General features: G+C 44.8%; 2 protein-coding genes across 4 annotated transcripts in view; both read right to left on the reverse strand.

The window, feature by feature from the left end:
- LOC122832758 (fibroblast growth factor 12-like) overlaps positions 1-9547 on the reverse strand; it is a 34556-nt gene extending 25009 nt beyond the window's left edge. Inside the window, exon 1 of the mRNA XM_044119822.1 lies at positions 9360-9547. Within this exon, the coding sequence (XP_043975757.1) occupies positions 9360-9387 (28 nt within the window). The 5' untranslated portion in view covers positions 9388-9547. The remainder of the gene's footprint in view (positions 1-9359) is intronic.
- A 3693-nt stretch (positions 9548-13240) lies between these two features.
- LOC122832756 (protein MB21D2) lies at positions 13241-23061 on the reverse strand. 3 transcript variants are annotated; one of them, XM_044119814.1, is made up of 2 exons: positions 22693-23061; positions 13241-18761 (listed from the first exon to the last, which is right to left on the reverse strand). In XM_044119814.1, exons 1-2 carry the CDS (start codon positions 22937-22939, stop codon positions 17497-17499), a joined length of 1512 nt encoding a protein of 503 aa, XP_043975749.1. In that variant the 5' UTR covers positions 22940-23061; the 3' UTR covers positions 13241-17496. The 3 variants fall into 3 exon arrangements, with proteins under 3 accessions (XP_043975749.1, XP_043975752.1, XP_043975751.1); XM_044119817.1 differs by lacking the exon at positions 22693-23061 and adding an exon at positions 19862-19975 and having other exon boundaries at positions 16519-18761; XM_044119816.1 differs by lacking the exon at positions 22693-23061 and adding an exon at positions 18843-19378 and having other exon boundaries at positions 16519-18761.
- Positions 23062-23980: the final 919 nt, after the last annotated feature.

Here is a 23980-nt window from a genome sequence, read left to right on the forward strand (position 1 = left end):
TGCTGGTTCTGATCAGCAATTCTCCAGATTTTCTCTGGACTTCTTCACTCCAGAACCAGAACATTGTTTAAAAATAAACATAAGGTTTATTTTGAAAATGAGCAGAATTATATTTATAAATTTATCAAATTAGATGCAGAAAAACTCAATCAGAAACAATCTGATGAAAGAAGTGAAGCTGAATTTATTTCTATCTTTTGTCTCTTCCACCTATCAGAGGGGACGCCGGTCCAGGAGGGAAACTGTTGCCATAGCAACGCCCTCCAGCTCCTCCTGGAGGCCCGTTGAGCTTCTTTAGTCTCCCCACTGTTAAATGTTCCCAAACAGTTAAATGTGTCACTCCTGCAAGTGAGAGAACAGCTCAGCAGCCTTTTTCAGCCTGCTGACTGGCAGTGTGCAGGTGTGGGGGGCGAAGGGGGGCAGCTTTCAATCAGCTGGAGAAAATTCTGGTTACTAGAACACTGAACCATAAGAAGGGTGTGATGGGTCGTTGGCACATTCTGCTAATCGTGAAGCTAGTTTTTCTTTAGCTTTAGCTAGCTAGCTAAAATTTCCAGATAAATTCTTGTTTGCAAATATTCAGTTCAATAAAGTTTAACGTCTGGGTCAAAGTTTCTGTTCCGAATACTTCAGAGTTACATGTTTACATTTAAGCTCTTATTTTGAAAAAACTAGGGTGACCAGATTTGGGTTTCTGAAAAGGAGGACACTTTTTTTGTTTTTTTTGGTGGGGTGGGGGGCGGGGGATACTTCACAACCCCCCCCCCCAAAAAAATAAATAAAAAAATAAAAAAATAATTTGTGTCTTGTTACTAACCTTGTACTGCTTAACAGTATGGAAAGCAGTACTGATGGGTCTTCAGCTGGACTTTTAGGGTGGAGACGGATGGACAGTCAGTCAGTCAGTGATTCAGTGATTCAGTGATTCAGTGATTCAGTGATTCAGTCAGTGATTCAGTGATTCAGTGATTCAGTCAGTCAGTGATTCGATCAGTCAGTCGGTCGGTCGGTTTGGTTCTGCTGCAGCGTTCCAGTAACCGGCGGGTCGCCCTCCAGGTTTTGATCATTCCCAGAACCGGATCATAAATTATGGAGAAGCTCTTGTGACTCCGTCTCTCCTCTCTTTAAGGTTAGCGTCGCTCGCTCTCTGACCGCCTCTCTCTGCCTCTGACACACACTGTCTCCATGGCGACGCTCTTAAAGGGCCGGTGACTGCTGAGGCTCCATCAGTCTGTAGCTGATCCAGATCCGACTACAGGCATCGAAATGCTGCGACATGATTGGCTGATCCATCGGTTATCCAACAGTTTTTAGGAGTTTTTAGGAACTGGAGGAAACTTCTCAGTGAAATGAGTCGACCTGAACTAAGAGCTTCAATTTCTGCTTTTTATCTGGGTTTTTGGGTTTGATGACATCATCACTTCCATATCCCAGCTGGACTCGACACAACACAACTCATCACGCTGTTTTATCAACGAACGAATAAAAACAATAAACCAGGAAAAAAATGGATATTTCAAACTGGACATAGAACACCACTGTAAATATTCCAACCTTTGATCATTTGATTACATTCAAATAAAATATTAATGTTTATGACATAAAAACGTATAAAATAAAAACATTCACTATGATTTTATGGCAGAAATGAGCAGCAGGAAGAAAGAAAGGAAGGAAGGAAAGAAAGAAAGAAAGAATGAAAGAAAGAAAGGAGGAAGGAAGGAAAGAAAGAAAGGAAGGAAGGAAAAAAGGAAAGAATTGAAGAAAGAAAGATGTATTTTCCATACTATCATTTAAATCTGGTCTAAAGTTTAGCGTTTATAAAATATAGTCCAAGTATTTTGTCCTGTGGACCAGGATGTGTTTGTCAGGAGAATAAATGAAAGCGCAGCAGCTAATTTAGCGTTTCCAGAGTCCGTCAGCACTTTGTGCTGATGAGTTTATCCAGAGACGCCGTTCTGTTCGCTTCCTGGCCTCATAAAGTCCGTCTGTGGGAGGAAGCGTCGGCTCGGCCTGGTTCCGGGGAAACGAGGCTGTTCTCGGTTGTTCCTGCACTACCGGGTCCAGACAGTCAGACCGACTGCTGCTGCTGCTGCTGAAACTTTATTTAGTCACTTTGTGCTTCACAGAGACAAATTTTTACATTAATATGACAAACTAAGCTAATGGAGCTAAACTGCTGAGTCAGGCCCATTGTCTCCACCCAGAAGAAAAGCAGCATTATGGATGGATGTTCTTCTCACTAATGGACTCTATTAGGACAGTCGGTGATATTCCCTATCTGAAGCATTAAGAGGCATTAGTGAAACATTAGCCTCTCTATATGAATCTGAACACTTTATTTACTCTGCTGCGGTTCGTCTGTCTGAAGGTTTTCTGTTGATTTAGAAGATTTGACAAGTTTCCTGTTGAAACGGTTCTGGTGTGAAAATCATGAGGAGGAATGTTCTGGAAGGATTTGGAAAACTGTTCCCAACTACAAATATGAACATTATTTTCACAATTAAGGTTTGTAAGTGATGCAGAACTATATGGTGAACTTTTTAAATTATTGATGGTAAATTTTATATTCACATTTCCAGACAATTTCAATTATATATAAGATTAACTGTTAAAATTAACTTTAAACATAACTTTAGCTACAAAAGAGTTCAAATTTATCTGGAAAATGTATTTAGGGAGGCTAAGTATGCTAATGTTTTCCAAGGTAGCTAAAGCACAGAATTAAAAATTAGCTGCACTATTAGATTATTATAAATAACCTAAATTGTGAATTTTAATTGTTTATGCTGAGAATTATAGAATAAACATTGAATCCTGAAAACCTGCTGTGTATTAGCTTGCTAGCCTGTTAGCTTTACAAGCTAACATTGATTTTCTCAGAGGAATTTCAATAACAAAATCATCAGAACAAATTTCAAACAATTTAACATTTTAGTACAAACCTAATATTTCAGGTTTGTACTTACAAAATGTTCAGTTTTGTGCCTCTGGTAAGGCACAGACCCACCAGTGGAGGGGAGAATTGCAATGTCAGAAATTATTGTTGAATTGATTTAAAAAATAAGACTTTATCCTTTATCCTTTATCCCTTTAATATAACAACTCTGATGATGTAAATCTATAAATATTTTTCTCTGCAGCCGTGAAGCACCTGCTCCTCTGAACAAACATCTGTGGGATAAAAGGCGTCGTCAGCTCTTCACTGTCGCTGAAGCTCTGAGGTTTGAATCGATGGTAAACAGATAAACTCCTCCATCAGTCAGCTCTGAGTTGGTTTTCTCTAACAGCTTAACTCCATAATGAGGAGAGCTGCCAGCAGCTGGCAGTGATGGACGCAGCCTGGACCTGCTGAGCTCAGCGCCTCCTGCTCTTTATGTCCCACATGCTGGTGGAGGGGAGGAAACGCAGCAAAGACTCAGCAGAACTTCAGGTCACAACGGAGGAAAACGTTCATCTGTTTGTTCCAAAGCTGCTGCGATTCTGGACCCCTGATCCATCCTGACAAGAACCGAATATTTATAGAACAGAAACATCTGGAAACCATTCTGATGAAGTCCACCAGAATTTCCTAATTGTAGACATTTTTCTTTCTCCTCTGGATCCAAAAACTCAGTGATGCCTCCAGTACCAACCGACTGAAAGAACCGAAACAACCAAACGACCAAAACAACCAAAACAATCAAACAACCAAACAACCAAAACAATCAAACGACCAAAACAACCAAAACAATCAAACAACCAAACAACCAAAACAACCAAAACAATCAAACAACCAAACGACCAAAACAACCAAAACAATCAAACAACCAAACGACCAAACAACCAAACGACCAAAACAACCAAAACAATCAAACAACCAAACGACCAAAACAACCAAAACAATCAAACAACCAAACGACCAAAACAACCAAAACAATCAAACGACCAAAACAACCAAACAACCAAACAACCAAAACAATCAAACAACCAAACAACCAAAACAACCAAACGACCAAAACAACCAAACAACCAAAACAACTGAAACAACCAAACAACCAAAACAACTGAAACAACCAAACGACCAAAACAACCAAACGACCAAAACAACCAAACAACCAAACAACCAAAACAATCAAACAACCAAACGACCAAAACAACCAAACGACCAAAACAACCAAAACAACTGAAACAACCAAACGACCAAACGACCAAAACAACCAAACAACCAAACAACCAAACAACCAAACAACCAAAACAACCAAACAACCAAAACAACCGAAACAACCAAACGACCAAAACAATCAAACAACCAAACGACCAAAACAACCAAAACAACCAAACAACCAAAACAACCGAAACAACCAAACGACCAAACGACCAAAACAACCAAACAACCAAACAACCAAAACAACCAAAACGACCAAAACAACCAAACAACCAAACAACCAAAACGACCAAAACAACCAAACAACCAAAACAACCAAACAACCAAAACAACCGAAACAACCAAACGACCAAAACAACCAAACAACCAAACAACCAAAACAACCAAAACAACCAAAACAACCAAAACGACCAAAACAACCAAACAACCAAAACAACCAAACAACCAAAACAACCAACTTTACAAATGTCACCATTTTAAACTAAGTGTTTAGCTTACAAACTAATCTAAATAGTTTGTAAGCTATTTAGCTTGGGGCTAAATATTTAGCTACAAGTTAAATATTTGGTTTACAAACTAAATATTTAGCTAGTGGGCTAAGTATTTAGCTTTTTTTTCCCCCATGTTTTTCTTCAAAGTGTTTTTGTGAGTTAAAACATTGAATGAATGTTTTCAAGGCAATACCGCCGTTGAGCAATGGATCTACAGCAACAGTGTTGGCAGCAACTCACCGCGGTTCATACTGCAGTTCATAAAACACAGCTTTTAGTTAGAAAAATAAAGTTAGCTTGTAATTTTGTATATCAGCTGTTAACTAAATGTTTGAACCTGAAATTCACAACTGAATGAGTGACGTGGTGAAAGTGATGAACCTCCATGTTTTTCTACAACAGGTTAAAGAACCTTAATTATTACTGTTGATTTTTGACAGTGTAACTTTTAGTGGATCAGCACTGAAAACAGAGAAACACATTTCACAGTAACACAAACCCTGAAGTTTCTGTGATGAACTCGGCAGGAGGTCAGAGGTCATATCTGAACTGGATCCTGGAGAACCGGACCAGAGGAGGAACTGGGTCAGACTGAATGGACCAAACCGTTCAGTAGAAAGTTCCCAGATCTCAACCTCAGAAATTATTTTTTTTTAAAGAGATTTAAACTTTTATGTCTCCACTTAAAGTTGTAAATATTGATTTTAGCAAATAAAAATAAATAAATGTTGATTCTGAAGTTGAAGTCAGGATGTGACGGATCTCTGCTCCGAAGCGCCGTCTGTATAGTCAGATCAGGTCGGGTCGGGTCGGATCGGGTCGGGTTAGATCGGATTGGGTCGGATTGGGTCAGATCTGGTAAGATCGGGTCAGATCAGATCGGGACGTTAAGGCTGTGCTGCCTTTCAATCAACTCGACCCGGTAACAGTTGTTCCAGTACAAAGATACATCAGCGATCCGGAAACATCAGAGCGAGACGGACAAGATCCTGCCTCAGAGAACCAGAAAGACGGTTCTGAACTGGTTCTGAACTAAAACTGGACCAGAGACTAAACATAACCAACAGAGTAGAAAGTACATTTATTACTGAAGGATAAACATCCATCCATCCATCATCCATCCATCCATCATCCATCCATCCAGTTGAAATAAGACATACTGCCCCCTGCAGGTCGGAGTTAGCATCAGTTATAATTAATGTTTTTTTGTAGAAAATTTGCATCAGAACAAAAGAATCTGTTGATTTTGTGTGAATTCTCCCAATAACTGTAAAAAATATTTCTATATCTGACAGTGATAAACAATAAAAATATGTCAGGAAACTCCATAAAGCATTTATACTCATTTATACTTTTTACATTATTTTTATGACTTGTTTTCATGTTAATTTGTACAAAATTGATTGTTTTTTTTCCATGAAGTTAAAACATTTAGTTTTACAGTGAAACATTGACTCCAGCGTCATTCCAACAGTAAAATCAACGAAAGAAACTAAAAGTTTCACAGCTGCTGGTGTTTCACCAGAACATTTACATTTTGGTTTTTACAGTGCAAGTTTGACCAGAACACGACGGACCGGTCCGGATCCGTCTGGTTCTGCTGCATGTACTCTGTGACACAGAGTCTGGTTCTGATCCAGACTCTGGTTCTGACCCAGTCTGTGGTTCTGATCCAGTCTGTGGTTCTGATCCAGTCTGTGGTTCTGATCCAGTCTGTGGTTCTGATCCAGACTCTGGCTCTGATCCAGTCTCTGGTTCTGACCCAGTCTCTGGTTCTGACCCAGTCTGTGTTTCTGATCCAGTCTCTGGTTCTGATCCAGTCTGTGGTTCTGGCCGTGTTCGGCCCGCCAGCGGAGCGCCGACAGGACGCCTCAGGTGTTTGTGTCTCAGGTTTCTGCTGGATCGCAGAATTCCCTGGAGTCCGGTGAAACCGACCTGCGGGTCGATACCGGGCTCTGATCCGATGTAAACAAACACACTGGTGTTCCCTGAGGAACGGCCGCGTCCCCGTTTGGCCCCGTTAGGCCCCGCCCCTTTAGGCCCCGCCCCCTGCCGGTCACACAGCTTATTCTGAGGTTTTGAATGTGAGGATTATCCAGCAGGTGGGAATAATCCTCAGACATTCAGCGTTTCTCTGATGAACACAAACAAACCTGCAGCGTTCTGGTTCTGGTTCTGGTTCTGGTCGGCTGACAGCTGCAGATTCACTGAACACTCTGAGCAGCAGCGAGCTGACTCATGGCAGCTTTAAATCTCGTCTCCTCTGCAGTCCGGACGGCCGAGCCGGGTCCAATCAGGGCCCAGAATAAACTCCCTGCTTCCATCAAAGTGTCTAAAATGATCTGGAAAGGGATAAAAATAACCTCCTTCTGGCTGAAAATACATCTCTGACGGTAAAAACCCTGCTGGGCGTCTGAAGAATATCTGAGTTCTTCTGCTGCTCAACATTTCTGGATGGAAAAGGATAAAAATCTGTTTCAGCCTGAATGTCTGCAGAACTCAGAGCTGATTTCTGCTTTTCACGGCTCTGATGTCTGCAGACGGTTTAATGGAGTCGTCCTGGTCCCAAAGGAGAAAAGGAGAACCTTCCACTGGACCTATTTACTGATCAATCCTGTTCATTATGTCACCGCTGGAACGTTTAAACGCTAACAGACAGAAACAGAGAGGAGCTCTGTTTTGATTCATTTCTGCTCTCAGCAGATTTACTGTTTTCAAATACCAATCAGCCAATCAGAATGAGTCGCAGTGAGCAGAACAGACAAGAAAGAAATGATCCACAGCTACAAAGCTAAAGAGCTAAAAAAAAAAAAAAAAAAAAAAAGCTAAAGAGCTAAAAAAAAAAAAAGCTAAAGAGTAGCTGCGCTAACCCTGAAGCGCTAGTCAGGAACATTCGAACATGTAAAGTATAACGTAATTTAAACTGAAGTTAGCGCTTTAGCATTAGCTTCTGATAGATATCATGTCAGTGGAACATTTTAATGTTAGCTTCCGCTAAATGCAACGTTGGTCTAGTGCTTTAGCGTTAGCAGATTTTATATTTATGTTTACATCTTGTTCTTTACTGTCTTTGTTTTATTTTGTTCTTGTTTGAAATAAAATCATTGGGGGAAAAGAGGAGAAAGAATGAATAAAAACTTTAGTTTATATCCAAAACTTCAACACAGATGTTGAATCTTATTCAACTGAAAGTTTACAAAACAGTCGAATAAATAAGATTTGAAATCTGGAAAAGTTCATTTAGAGGAAGACAAGTCCACTTTTCACGGTTAGCAAAAGCACCAAGGGACAAATTAGCTTCTCTGTTAGCATAAGATTAGCATATTAGCGAAAGTGAGCCCACCAGTGAAAGGTCTGATGTTTTACATGAGAATCTAAATTTGATTTAGTGAGAATGGAGTTTTTCTATAAATGACTAGATTAATTAGCAGCTGCTCCCTTTCTGATGATATTAGCGACACGTTAGCTTGACTGCACTGATTTTATCCCGGCATTAAACTGTGGAGGCCCTTTGTCAGTCTCAGAATACTCAGAAACTTAACGTCTCAGTCAAGATGGCCGCCTTGCTGTGGAGCGCCTCAGGGCTGACGGCTCAGCCCTGGATGATCTCAGTTACAAGTTTAACCTGCTTGATTCTGAGCCTGAAGCAAAAACATGAAGCAACACAGGAGCCAATCAGACTCTGGACGTCATGACAACCGTTCCTGACTGCGTCCATGTTTCCAGTTTGGCTCGCCCGCTTCCGGTCCCAGGAGGAAGGTCTCCGACCATCTGCCGGCCCGGCGGTCGGTCGGTCGACGCTCCGTCCGTCATCTGCTGCTACGCTTTCATCTTCTCCTCACCAATCTGTCCCCACCGTCCCCTGGAGGACGGATTTCTGGGAACCAACTAAAGAACCGTTTGGATTCAGTTGAAAAAAAACAGCTAAAACGTCCGACAGTTTTAAACATATTGAAATAAAACCTGTTCTCAGGTGGAAACGAGACGAGGAAGCCATCATGGACCCAACCAACAGGCTCCACTTTAACCTGAAGGAAAAGCTTTTCGAGAAACAAATCATTTAATCTAGAAAGAATAATGGATCTGCAGCTGCTGTTTATGACTATTATTATGAACTGATATGAATAATAATCATTCTGAGTTTGTTTTCACCACTGCTGTCCAGAACCAACCAGAAACCAGGAGGCTTGGTGGGAAAATCCTGCAGGACGTCCGTCTGTCTGCCCTGAATGAAGTTTCTAAGGTTTAAAACGGAAACAAAACGACGACTTCACTTCAGATTCCAATCTGAGTTTTATCTCATCACAAGATTTACACCAGATGAGGCCAGAGGCTGGACCAGTCTGCTGTCTCATCGGCCCACCTGTCTGCACACAGTCCTCCCATCTCCACCAGTCCTCCCATCTCCACCAGTCCTCCCATCTCCACCAGTCCTCCCATCTCCACCAGTTCTCCCATCTCCACCAGTCCTCCCATCTCCACCAGTCCTCCCAGCTCCACCAGTCCTCCCAGTCCCCCCAGTCTTTCTGCAGATTCTGCTGCATCAGTTTCTGGGTTGAAAACAAACAGTCTGCACCCCATCCCATAATAACCACACCTAAGAGCCCCAGCAGCTGCAATCAGGATGGAGCAGCAGGATACTGCAGCACCATCCATCCATCCCTCCATCCACCCCTCCATCCATCCATCCATCCATCCATCCCTCCATCCATCCATCCTACCTGCCGCCTTCTCTTTCTCTTTCTCCATCTCCGGCGGTCTTCCTCCGGCCTGCTGCTGCTTCCTTCCCGCTCAGCTGATCCCAACAACAGGCGTCGGTTCCCGGGGAACGAGTCCGCTGCGGAGGAGGAAGAGGAGTATGAGGAGGAGGAACAAGGCGCGGTGTTTTTCCTCCTCCTTCTTCTTCTCCGGTCCTTTTTCCGTCTTCAAGTCCTCCCTCCTGCGGACGTTCGGGCTCGTGCGTTCACCTGGTCCAGTCCGCGCGCCGCGCTCTCTCTCTCTCTCTCTCTCTCTCTCTCTCTCTTTCTATTTGCACGCGCCGTACTGCTGCAGCCCAAGACAGGAGTGACGTCACCACCGGAAGAGTTTTTAGGGTGACTAAATCATGAGAGACTTTCGGGTTAGAGGTCAGTATGATACTCCAAACTCTCCTGCACATGCGCAGACATTTTCATAGAACCAGTTAAACAGCCAGTTTCTAGAGATCCTTTAAAGTTTTCTCCAGTCCAGTTCAGAACAGGGTGACCAGGGCTGGCCCGAGGCTGCCCGGGGCCCTGGGCAGGGCAGGATTTAGGGCCCCTGTTCCTGTTAAGGCGACAGCATGCTACTTAACAAAAATACTAAAAAATGGTTTTCTTTCTTCCATGTTGGTTAAATTCGTCGTCTTGAGACAGATGAAAGGATCGAGCTCCTCCACCGCCGCCCTGAGCTGCTGCGGCTGAAGAAACGCACCAAAATCAACCAATCAGAGCCAAGGGGAGGGGCTTAATGCTGTCAATCAACTCGTGTACTCACTGCTAAATGTGGTAGAGAAACAACTTACCGCTGCAGGAAACTGTTGACGTCGGTGGCTAACTAGCCTAGCATTCATGACAAGTTAGTGGAGAAGCAACTGGAACATAGCAGAGAGCAGGAGGCTCTGAGCAGCGCCTACATGTGGATGACTGACAGCAGTAAGACCCACCTCCTGGCTCTGATTGGCTGTTTCTGATGAGGATTGTTTTTCTACAGTTCACTGATTTTTTTCACTGCTGTTCTGAAAACTTGTGATTGATTAGTAAAGTTTGACTGTGGAGTGAAATTAAATGTGATGACGGTCAGTTTACCGACTCCAGAAGACCTGAGGAAGATTCAACAGTTACAAAAAGACCAGAAAGTAAATATCTGTTTTCTGTTTATCTATGTTCACAACAAATGTTGACTTGAGAAAATAAAAACCATTACAGCAACTGATCCTAGTTATCAATCAGTTTATTATTCAAATTAGTTCAAACCAGACCAGAGGTCAGAGGTCACAGGCCGATTAGCGTTCACATCTCACCAAATGGACCGGAGTTTATAGACAGACGGACCGGAGTCGGGTTAAAGGGACCGAACTGGGCTGGTGGGAATGTAGCCTGAATCACTGAGAGGTCAGAGTTCGCCGGGTTAAATACTCAAATAATTCCTCTGTAAATATTCAGTGATGTGAAATTAAGTGAAAAAGCAGCTAAAGTCCAAAAACAGTCTCAGCTAACTACGGAGCTAACGAGGTTCACCGGGGAATCTGGATCACAGGACAGAAAACAAACTGGAGAAGGTTCTGTTTCTGTACAGCGTCAGGGCTTTTCTCTGAGCGTTTTGTACTTTCAGCATGTTAGGATGATGGATGGTTTCCCGTTGGCACGGCGACGAGCTCAGCCATAAACACAGCAGGACGGGGAGAGGCGGAGGGCAGGTGGAGGACAGGTGCTGAGACGACAGGAAGCTGGAGGGAAAAACATCTGAATCAGGAGAAAACAGGAAGCAGAATCAGAGACCAGGAAGTGAGAAACTTTAGGATGGAAGCTGGAAAAATGACCCGAGAATAAACAGGTTCAAATAAGAGAAAATTCATTATTTCTTTGCTTATAAGAAATAATGATACTGGTCACACACTGCTGTGGGACACCAGCTCCAGTCCTAAACCACAAGTCAGCCGGTGGTTGTGTTAACAACGTTTAGCTAGGAATAAAAATATTCTCATGTATTATTAGCTTTACTGCCAAGGAGTGTCATAAAAACAGAAAACAGTAAATTCTGAGTTTCTGCAAGAAAAAACAGAAAACTGAATAAATCTGGAAACCAACAGCGAAAGAAAAACTGGGAACGAACTGATAGAGTAAAAAATAAAAGAAACAGCTGAAGAACGGAGGAGAGAAGAAATGAACAAAAAACTAAAGAAAAAAGCAAATGAAGACAAAATAAATAAAAATAAACAAACAAAAAGTTTAATTATCACAAAACAGAAAAAAAAGAGAACATGGAAAATAGTCATGTAGGAGGGAAAATGATTGAAAAACAGGAAAAAGGAAAAGACAAAAGACAAACAGGAAGTGTTACCAGAGAGGAAGATTAAAAACAGGAAGTAAAGAAACTAAAAGTCATCCGGAAGCTGAAAGGCATCCAGGTCCAGCTGGAGCAGAAACAGGATCTTCTTCTTCTTCTGTTTTTATTCTGTTTTTATTCATCATGACCGCTTCCAGTAGAAAAATATAAAAATAGAATTTAAAGAAGAAAAATTTAAAAATAAGACAAAATGGACAGAAAATCTGCTGCCCCCTGGCGGCAGTCAGAGGAAACTACAGCAAACCGAAACACCCGACTGAGGTCAGGAACCAGGTCACGTGTCTGTTTTTAAACCAATCAACAGATGTCAGGTTTTACTGCAAGTATGAAAAGTTTTTAATCCTTATTTATTTTACCGTGGGCTGCACAGTGGTGCAGTGGGTAGAGCTGTTGCCTTGCAGCAAGAAGGTCCTGGGTTCGATTCCCGGCCCGGGGTCTTTCTGCATGGGGTTTGCATGTTCTCCCTGTGCATGTTGGGTTCTCTCCGGGTTCTCTGGTTCCTCCCACAGTCCAAAAACATGACTGTCAGGTTAATTGGTCTCTAAATTCTCCCTAGATGTGAGTGTGTGTGTGAATGGTTGTGTGTCTCTGTGTTGCCCTGCGACAGACTGGTGACCTGTACAGGGTGACCCTGTGACCCCGTCTCTCACCCGGAACGCAGCTGGAGAGGAACCAGCAACCCTCCTGACCCCATTAGGATGAACAGGAAACGGATGGATGGATTTATTTTACCTTCTGAATCCTATAAAAAGAAATCAGTACTAACATACAGTCAGGATAAATAGTTCATCAATTCATCTGCAAGCACTTTAGGAATCATAAATAACTGTTTATTAATGGTTAGTAAAGGTGAGCAGGAGACAATATGCTAAAAGTTGTTTACAAAACCTTATTGTGTCTGAAATGTTTATAATTACTAAAATGTCCAGGTCAGCTGATCCGACTCTATTTACCAAGAAACCAGTAGATTTTTCTCCTCTTATTCCATATTTTCCTAAACATCCTAACATTTGTTATCATAACTTTTCTGGAGAACGTTTTTCATCTTCTCTGTGAAAAACTCCAACATGGTGAAGCACCAGAGACCCGTAAGAACCCAGATTTCTACAGTTCAAGTTTCAAACATTTTTCCTTTCAGTCTATTAAAATCCACAGGGTTCAGCTCTTCTGCCTCCAGTTTGTCTTATTTTCTGTATGTATAGAATAATAAAGTTTATCTTCATTAAAACAAAATAAAGATTTTTTAAAAGTTTTTTTATGGATTTTTGTGAAAATGTAAAACAAAACAAAAATCAGGTTTCCAACCTGACAAGAGAATCAGATCTGAGTAGATATTTTTGTAATTGAATGTAATTATTCCATGGAAACATGAAAAATCTGCTGAAATCTTCATTTATGTCTGGATTTAAAAACATCAGTTGGTTCTTAGTTTCAGAATCATAAGGAGCTTTAAAGGAGGTTCAGTTATGATTTATGAATAAGAGTCAAGCGAACAGTGAGGAGCAGAGGCGGTGCGTTCAGGTTAGACGTGTTTATGAGGACTCTGGTGTTACAGTGCAGGAAGTTCTCAACCATCTGAGCTCAAAACAAAAATCCATCATCAGCAGGAAGCAGCAAAACACAGAACAGAAAGAGTCAACAGGAGACCAGGTCAGAAAACACCGACGACATTTCCACCGAGCAGGAGAGTGTGTGTGTGTGTGTGTGTGTGTGTGGCACTTTGATGGCTTCAGGGCCTCTGAGTGAGTCAGTGGAGGAGCTGTGCAGCTCAGACCTGGAGTGTCTTCATGCTACGTGTCTCTGTGTACATTCACTAATTGCACTTGAGGATGAGGATATGTGGAGACGACAGAACCGGCCCGACGGCCGCAGGAGGAGCTTCCTGTTTGGGTGGTGATGTTTGGGACAGAGAGCCGATGTGGGAACGGGTCGGCCGGGAAGCAGCCGGACCCGACCCGTCGCTTTAAACACAAAGAAGCAGCCGGAGACAAGAGTTAGCTTATCGAACAGGAAGTTCCTGAATCATGTGACCATCCATGTGGAGGCGGCGACCTGCGACCCTGTAGCCGATGCAGGAGCATCATCCGGCAGGTCCACCTGACGGGTGAGCCGACCCACTTTCACACTAACCAGAACCAAACCCAGGAAAACTCACCCAGAACCTCCTAAATTAAACCGGTTCTGTTCTGTTTGACCTACTGAAGTTATTCTTTAAACACGTTATCTTACTAAGAGCAGAACTGATACCAAACTGGGTCACCGGTTCTGGAAAAACATCTAGAAGACGAGAGCCGAGTCACATGTGCTGATAAGATGTAACTCCAGGGTCAAAGGTCACTCTGATACCTGAGAGGTGAAGCATTTGTGACATTGATCTGAAACCATTGAGGATAAAAAAGCATCAAAATGTTTCAGCTGCTTTGAATGTAAAAACGTTTGCAGACGATTCGCTGATGTTTCACAAAGTTTCAGAAAAATGTCAAAACCATCAGGGGATTCTGAGAAACTTGTTTGGTTCTCTTTGTCAGAACAGAACCGTGGTTCAGAGTTTAACGGGTCAGAACTCCACCAGGAGCTTCTGACACTCAACGTTCAACAAAACTTTGGTACGACTCCTAGCTTTAGATTTAGCTCCTGTTTAAAGCTTCACTTGTTAATGAAATGCAGGAAGTCGCCATGGAAACCGCTCTGGTTTCGACTCTCCAGGCATTTTCCCTCTATAATATTGTTGCATTTTTAATTGACAAATTAATTGTAACAGCAGAGAGTGGACTTCATTTATCTGACCAGCCACCAGGTGTCCCTACTGAGGCGTCTGCTGGTTCCGACTCACCCAGCTGGACGGTTTGGGTTCTCATTCGGTCCTGCTGCCACTGGCTGAAAGAGTCCAGCTGAAAATGCAACGTCAGAAGTCAAGAGAGTGACCCCGATACATTTCTAGATTCACAGCAGCGACTGAGTGGAAAGGGAAACAGAATCACGGTGGTGTGACGGGAGGAGCCGATGAGGAACCGTTAGCTGGAGCTAGCGGTTGTTTGTCCCATAAATGTCCCAGAACTTCAGGAACCTTAGTGTAAGTTTTACACTGAGGGTGAGAGCTTTGGGTCAGATATCAAATATGTGTTTTATGTCTGTTTGGTCACCAGATGGCGCTGCAGGCGCTGCTATATGAGCTGGTGTTCAACAGTTAGCAGCCAGGTGGTTTAGATGGTTGGTGTGAACGCTGTTGTTGTTTAGCTTCGGAGTTACTGAACCTTCTGCGTTCTTCATCTAATGGGAGTTGAATTAACTGCTGATGTTGCATCGAAGAAGAGCTGCCGTTTAAATGCTACCTGCTACGATGTTAGCCGCTTAGCAGCACAACCAGGCGGCTGCAGCACAACGCTTCACTGCTGCGGCACAACGCTTCACTGCTGCGGCACAACGCTTCACTGCTGCGGCACAACGCTTCACTGCTGCGGCACAACGCTTCACTGCTGCGGCACAACGCTTCACTGCTGCGGCACAACGCTTCACTGCTGCGGCACAAGGCTTCACTGCTGCAGCACTAGGCTTCACTGCTGCAGCACTAGGCTTCACTGCTGCGGCACTAGGCTTCACTGCTGCAGCACAACGCTTCACTGCTGCAGCACTACGCTTCACTGCTGCAGCACAACGCTTCACTGCTGCAGCACTACGCTTCACTGCTGCAGCACAACGCTTCACTGCTGCAGCACAACGCTTCACTGCTGCAGCACAACGCTTCACTGCTGCAGCACTAGGCTTCACTGCTGCAGCACTAGGCTTCACTGCTGCAGCACAACGCTTCACTGCTGCAGCACTACGCTTCACTGCTGCAGCACAACGCTTCACTGCTGCAGCACAACGCTTCACTGCTGCAGCACAACGCTTCACTGCTGCAGCACTAGGCTTCACTGCTGCAGCACAACGCTTCACTGCTGCAGCACAACGCTTCACTGCTGCAGCACTAGGCTTCACTGCTGCAGCACTACGCTTCACTGCTGCAGCACTAGGCTTCACTGCTGCAGCACAACGCTTCACTGCTGCAGCACTAGGCTTCACTGCTGCAGCACTAGGCTTCACTGCTGCGGCACAACGCTTCACTGCTGCAGCACAACGCTTCACTGCTGCAGCACTACGCTTCACTGCTGCAGCACTAGGCTTCACTGCTGCGGCACAACGCTTCACTGCTGCGGCACAACGCTTCACTGCTGCGGCACAACGCTTCACTGCTGCGGCACAACGCTTCACTGCTGCGGCACAACGCTTCACTGCTGCGGCACAACGCTTCACTGCTGCGGCTGGCGGCTTCACTGCTGCAGCACTAGGCTTCACTGCTGCAGCACTAGGCTTCACTGCTGCGCGCACTAGGCTTCACTGCTGCAGCACAACTTCACTGCTGCAGCACTCGCTTCACTGCTGCAGCACAACGCTTCACTGCTGCAGCACTGCACGCTTCACTGCTGCAGCACAACGCTCACTGCTGCAGCTGGCGCTTCACTGCTGCAGCACAACGCTCACTGCTGCAGCACTGGCTTCACTGCTGCAGCACTAGGCTTCACTGCTGCAGCACACGGCGCTTCACTGCTGCAGCACTACGCTTCACTGCTGCAGCACAACGCTTCACTGCTGCAGCACAACGCTTCACTGCTGCAGCACAACGCTTCACTGCTGCAGCACTAGGCTTCACTGCTGCAGCACAACGCTTCACTGCTGCAGCACAACGCTTCACTGCTGCAGCACTAGGCTTCACTGCTGCAGCACTACGCTTCACTGCTGCAGCACTAGGCTTCACTGCTGCAGCACAACGCTTCACTGCTGCAGCACTAGGCTTCACTGCTGCAGCACTAGGCTTCACTGCTGCAGCACAACGCTTCACTGCTGCAGCACTAGGCTTCAATGCTGCAGCACTAGGCTTCACTGCTGCAGCACTAGCTCACCTGTCTCCAGGTTTAAAGTGGAAGACGCCACGTCTGTCTGGAGGTTCCTGCTGTTTGTTCTTCACAACACAAAGAACATGAACCAGATGTTCAGAGGAAACGGAGGAAGTGACAGCCGCTCCATCAGCACAGCGTCGCCGCTCCGCTCACATGGAAGTTCAATTTAAAACCAGGACGTCCACAATCAGGAGGAAAGGAGGTGATTTTTACATTCTGTGCAAAATTAGACGAAAAGTAGCCCACAAATTATCATTAGTATGTTTTCCGTCTGTCTACACTCTTCAGTCAGTTTTTCTTCTACTTATTTACAGTTAGTTTCTAAGACTTTAGTACCGTCGTCCCCAGCAGGGACAAGACATTCCTCAGAGGGACTGAATCCACGTCACAGGATCTCTGCCGGGTCCAGTCCTGGTTCCAAGACAACACAACAACTTCTGCCCCGTTTCAGTTTTTCACTCAACAACGGAGCTTTAATGTCTACAATCAAGAGAATCCAAAATAAACCGGATTTATTCAGGAAATTGATGTGTTTGTCTCTTTGCCCGGATCCCTGATACGTATCGGATCGTGAGGTGGATTTCAGTCCCTTCCTTCAGTTTTAAGAACAAGCTGTCAGTTTAAAAGGCATTGAGAAGGTAAAAAACACAGGGCACACAGTGAAAAACCAGGGCAGAGGGGCAGGGAGTAGAAAAATAAAACTAAAAATAAGAAACTGTGGCAGACTACTAGACAATCACTTCACTTTGTGGCAGGAAACATAAAAAAAGTAAAAAAAGAAAGTTTCAGAGGCAGGGGCACCGGGTGGAGGAGAGGGCAGGGCAACGTCTCAGTCTCAGAAGAACTTGTCGTCGATGCGGAAGTGCGGCCGCGTGACGTCGTCCGGGTTGATGAACACTGAGATGGACTTCCCGGGGTTCTCCGTCACCAGCTGCTGAAGCTTCTTGGCGAGCCGATCGTCAGGCTGGTTCTCGCCGCCGGCGTCGGACTGCGGCGACGGCAGGTTGGTGGAGCTGCCTCGCCACTGCACTTCCACCGTCAACCTGTTGGCGGCCTTGGCGTGTTCGATGGTGGTGCGGAGGTGCTCGGCCGGGTCAGAGCGCACCGAGGACAGTTTGCGAGCGTGCAGCATGGCCGTCTCGTCGGACAGGTGCTCCAACATGTTGCACTGAGGGATGAAGTAGTTGGGACACATCTTGTTGACGAGACAGTGCTGCAAGTCGTCAATCAGGCCCAGCAGGAAGTGGGCGGAGAAGTCGTCCTGAGCCAGATAGTTGGCAGGGAGACGGTCGCAGGCCCACAGCATGATGCTGCGCAGATGGTAGGGACTGATGGCTTTGGGCCGGGACAGCAGCTTGATGATGATGGCCTTGCAGGCCTGGTACGCCTGCATCAGGCTGGACGAGATGCACTTCTTCAGCTGAACCTCGCTGCGGGCGAACGACAGCCGCCACTCGTTCTCCTTGCGGCCTTTGTAGGAGCAGGCGGGGACGAGGTAGAAGCCGCTGATCACCTCCTCCTCGGTGATCTTCCCGTCCCAGAAGTGGTTCTCCATCAGCCAGCTCTGGGCCACCGCAGGCCAGCCTTTAAACGACACCACCGGGACGATGTCGTAGAGCATCCGGCTGCTGCCGACCCCCAGGATGACGGAGATGATGGTCCCGTTCCGATCCACCTTCTCCACCCTCGGCATCCCTCTCTGTGGCTTCTTCTGCACCTCCAGCAGCACAAGAGAGATGGACTGGTAGAACCAGTCGGCCACCAGCGTTGGGGAGAAGAAGTAGTTGGTGGTCCCGTTGATGTGATCGACGATAGTGCAGCAGTCCTTCCACTTGTTGATGGTTCCTTCGTCAAAGAGCCGTAGGCTGAGCCACGAGTGGCCCAGCGCCGAGTGCCGCATGTCCAGGGTCACCGGCTGGTTCCGGTCGTGGAGTTTAAGTGCGGGGACCAGTAGAGTGAAGTCCATGTCGTAGTCGGTGCCGCGGGCGTAGACGCTGAGCTCATCCAGGTCCATGTCCACCACACCTTCCCGAACGCCTCCAGAAAGGAGAAGGTACTCATTGGCCACTGGGAGCTTCTGGTCCAGTTTCTGAACCATTCCTAAGACAGGAAGAAAGAACCAATCAGGAAATTAATGAGCTCATCATGCACAGAACAAAGTCCAACTGCAACAGTACCAACCTGAAACCTGCTCTCAGACAAATCTTCAACAGAAACGACCACAGTGAAGATTTAAGGCTTCAGAGAGTTTAAAATCTACTTTTTGTGAAAATCCTCTGTGCAAACAGAAGAAAGTTACTGCAACGTTGTGTTTAATCTAAAGTCATGTTCGTCACTCCAGGAAAAACCCTCAACTCTCCAGTAGGAGAATCAACCACTGATGGTGGGAAGCTACTAGTAGCCACAGCTGCCCTGGGGACAAAGACCAGGTTGCCCTCTGACCTTCTGACCACCACCACTAGTTGTCCAATCGCACAATGAGACGGACGGCCCAGAGTCTCAAACCGGCAACCCACGGGTCGAAGGACGAGCCAAAGAAAGAACTAGAAATAGTAAATCTTTCAAAACAAGAAAACCTTTAACTTCACATAGTGGTGGGTCAACGATCAGAGTGGACTGCAGCGTAAAAACCATCACCAAATCCTCCAACCGATGGCGAGCAGCTCTGGTTGGAGGCAGCATAACGGTGCAGGACAGCCAGTCTCTACATGGAGCAACACCGTTTGTCCCAGTTTGTCCCAGTTTGTCCTGGACTGGTTCCGTTTGTCCCAGTTTGTCCTGGACTGGTTCCGTCTGTCCCAGTTTGTCCCAGTTTGTCCTGGACTGGTTCCGTTTGTCCCAGTGGCTGACTTGTGATAAATGCTGGTAGACGGATGGGTTTGCCATCCCACAGCAGTGTGTGACCATGTTGGTGACCAGCATGAGGAAGAGGAGATGCCAGACCGTTGTGGTTCTGGACGGATCTCCCAGGTACCACAGAACCCGTCAGTTCTCCTCGGTTCTTTATACTTTAATCATCCAACCAATAAATATTAGAAATCTGGAGTCGACAGCAGAAGCTGCTTGACTTTAGAAGAGAAAATTTTAAATCTTTGATGGCAGAAATTACCGACGTTCTAAGATCCTGCAGGATCTGAAGGTTTAGAGGCTGGACTGATGAAACCATCAGGCCCCTGAATCATCCAGGACTCAGAACTCACTGTTTCCTTTTGGGTCACTTTGGGTCAGTCCTGCTTTTGGAGGCGTTTCTCTAAGGGTGGCCGGTGGCCCCTCTCTGGACCCCCGATGAGTCTGGACGGGTCATTGTGTCCACAGATGGACGGGATTGGTCGGGTCCGGAGCTGAAAGGACTTCAGCCGGGTCCAGGCTGCTGAACGCATTCCAGCGCTGCAGTGAGGCGGACCGACGGCGCCGGCTGCTTCTCAGACACTTTCAGATGAAAGGTCAGAGGTCAGTTCAGGAGGCCGAGTCTCATTCTCCATCATGTTGACGGTTTGTCCTCCTGCCGCTTTGTGGCTCTTTAAAATGGTTGTCATGCCAACAAAGTTTTAGATGTTTATAAATGTCCTTTTGAGTTTCCAGTCAGAATGAGGGAAAGCTGGGAATCCGTCCAGGAGCGTCCAACTCAGGCTGAACAGGTCAAAGGTCACAGCAGGGAAAAAGTGAGGCGGCTTGATCAGAACAAGATGTTCACAAGTCAGTCCTGAAAGAACAGAACCAGTCCGGTTTGTCCAAATTATTTCTAAATCTTTACATTTTCATGCAGAATGACGTCTGAGACTTTAAACATGTACAGCCCAAAGCTCTGCTGGCCGCCGGGACGCTTCGTTTAGAAACTGGGTTTTCCCAGCAGAAACTCGTTGGACCCGCCTGGGATCCATGGATTCACACATCCCATACAAAACGGGACCAGAACTCGAGTCTGGAGTCCAATTTTACCGAAGAGCGACTTGAGCGGCGCCTCGGTCAGTCTAAAGCACGGCGGTGGAGGGATGGTGCTGTGGGTTTCCCATGGATCCATCTGGACCGGCTCGTCTTATCGAGGTTAGTCATGAATAATCATTCAGTGTTTTAAAGCAGATAAAACTGGTTTTATAAAAACCAAACATATTTTGGGCTCAGCAGGAAACCGAACCGGGTCACAAAACGAGCTCAAACCGAAGTGGATTCAGAACCATTCAGGAGCCGCAGATGGAACACAGGGGTTGGAATGGTCTAGTCAAAACCTGAACCTGACTGAGCTGCTGGGGCCTTCACAGATCCGTCAGAAGGCGGTTCTGATCCGTCAGAAGGCGGTTCTGATCCGTCAGACGGATTGTGTTTCCTGCTGAGTGAAACCAAAACGATTCAGCAGGAATATTAATCTGTTCTGGGTAAAAATAATCCACCAGGACGTGGAACTGGGCCGGTTCTGGTCCGGATGAACGATCCAAACAACCAGGAACATTAAATAAAATAAAAGCTTCTGCTTCCTGTTGGTTGCTCAGTCAGAACCGGCCCGTTTTACCGGTTCTGTTCTGGGTTACAGCTGTAGGCGGAGTGCAGAACCGAATGGTTCCGGTTCCAGGTTCTCTCCATCAGAACACAGCAGGCCGCCTGGCGCCGACCCGACGGGCCGACCCGACCCGGCTGCCTCTGCTGCAGCAGTAAATCCTCCATCTGCCTCTTTTTTTAGCATCTTTCTCTAATCCCTCTCAGCTCAGCGCTGGGTCAGCACGGACCGGACCGGACCGGACCGGACCGGACCGGGCCGCCTGCAGCTGGGAGGATCTGAGCCCGGTTCTGCTGGGACCGATCAGAACCACTGAAATTAAACATACGACCCGATTTCACTGAGCATGGCGGTGGCAGCATCATACTGTGGGGCAGGAAGAGAAACTTTAGTTTTTTTAGTTTGTAAACTTAAAATTTGATATTTATGCTGATTATTTACTTAGTTAGTTAACTATTAGCTCCAAACTAAATATTTAGCTAATATCCATTTTCACTTCGTGATAAGAGGAAGTGGACTATCAAAATAAAAGCTGGGTGTGGACCGGATCTTTCCAAGTTGATGCCGTTTCTGTAGATTTATTGGAAACGTCTGGATTGCCTTTAAACGCCTCATCTTTTGTTTTTAGCTGAAAAGAGGAAAAGAAACGAAGGAGAAACAGGAAGTGCTTCAAAATCAGGAGTTTATTAAGAAATTCAGAAAACCCAGCTTTTATTTTGGTAGTCCACTTCCTGTTATCGGTAAGTGACCTGTATATTAACATATTTAGTAAATGAGCGGTAAATGATGAGCTTCAAACTAAATATTTGGCTTGCTAACTAAAGACTAACTTGGAACTAAATGTTTGGTTAACCTGCTAAATACGTAGTTTGAAGCTAAACATGAAGCTTGATAACTAAATATTTAATTTGGAGCTAAGGATTTATTATTAATAAGCTTAACATGCAGTTTGCTAACTAAGTATTACGTTTGAGCTAAATATGCAATAATATGTAAATGTACTAAATATTTAGTTTGAAGGTAAATATTTAGCTGCTGTTTGTCATTAATGATTTATTTTAATTGTTACATTAACTATTCAGAAAAGCCTGAATCTGAAGTAGTCTCTAAATGTTTTTATGGCTCTTATGAATTATCTACCTGTAAATGTTTTAACCAAAGAATCTTAATAAGAACATTTAGTTCGGCAAAACTAAAACATGTTCATTTTAATTCATTTATTTAACAGTTTAATAAACAAAACTGATATCTAACAGTTTCATTAAACAAATGGCAGTTAAAAAACAGTTAATTTATTTAACAGAATTAAATAAAAATTATTTAATTCTGTAATTATTTGTATTAATTTTTACTGTGTAACTTTATGATAGAAAACCTTTTAGGAAACCACGTAAAACCTGAATCTGAGCCCAGATCTGCAGACTGGAGCGGGTTTGATTCGACAAACACCTGAGGACCTGATCCCGGATCTGGATGCTGCTGCGCTGCAGAGCATCATCCAGCCTCCGGGGGGGTTCGGTTCGGTTCGGTTCGGCTCACCCAGCATGGAGAAGATGAAGTCCTTGGCCGTGTGGATCTCCAGAGCCCGCTGGTCGTCGTACTCCCGCTGGTCGTGCTTGCTGAACTCCTGGATGAGCCGGTTCAGGTCCTCCATGCGGGCCGCGGACCTGAAGTCCAGCTCGGGCCCGGAGCCGCCCTGGGGCAGCCTCCCCGCGGCCGAGGATGTGGGGCTGTTCCCGAGGCTGCCCGCCGAGCCGGGCCGACCGGAGAGCGCTGGCGCCGCCATGGTTCCTCCCTGCGGGTTCTCTCTACAGCTGCTGCCGCTGCCGTTGGGCTGTTCTGGGCCGAGCCAAACCGAACCGAGCCGAGCCGCACCAAACACAAGCACCGGAAGCAGCTGCGCCGCCTTCACAATAAAAACCCCACCCACCGAAAAATCACTTCTACAATAAAACTGATTGATGAAAACTTTATTTACTGTTGAACAGAGACGGGCAGATTAGCCAAAAACTGTTCTCAAGTGAGAGTAGCACTACTTCAACTTATTCTTTCTCAAGCAAAAGTAAAATGTTGCGAGAAATAACTCGATTAAGAGTAAAAAAAAAAAGTATTTAGTAAAAGTTTACTCAAGTACTGAGATCAAATATAAATTATTTAATATTTAAAAATTACATCATCAGACGGAACAAAATAGAAAGTTAAGTGGAAATTTTGGCATTTTAAAGACAAGAATGACAAAATCAAAAAAAGCAACAGAACTTTTTTTTCCAAATCAGTTTCTTTCTACATAAAACTTTCATTCAGTTGGTAGAGAATCCACAAATAAAAAGTACTTCAATATAAAATTACTAAAGTAAAAGTAAAAATACAGCGCAGTAAAAATACTCCTAAAAGTAAAATTTTCAAGTTATTCAAGTAAATGTAGTTAAATTAAAGTTACTGGTTACTTAATTCTGGGGTTAAATATATTGAAAAATGAACATTATTAACGAGGTAATAATCAAAAATGCAAATTGAAGTAATGTGTTTATATTCCGTTTATTAGTAAATAATCAAAGATTATTGGATGTTTACAAATATTCAAATATATATATATGCATTTTCATTTACCTGAAGATTCAATGTGCCATATCTTCGTATTCAGAAAATAAATGTTATTATAAACTTTTTGACAAGAGAATTATTAGTAAAATGACAAAAATAAATATATAAATAAAGAAGTCAGAGACAGTAGGGTTGCACAAAATAAACATATTTAAAAATTAAAGTAAAAAAAATATTTTAACTGATTTAAAAACTATTAATACTTAAGACAATCACTAGATAA

The sequence above is a fragment of the Gambusia affinis genome, linkage group LG06, assembly GCF_019740435.1.
Source record: "Gambusia affinis linkage group LG06, SWU_Gaff_1.0, whole genome shotgun sequence".
NCBI lineage: Eukaryota > Metazoa > Chordata > Actinopteri > Cyprinodontiformes > Poeciliidae > Gambusia > Gambusia affinis.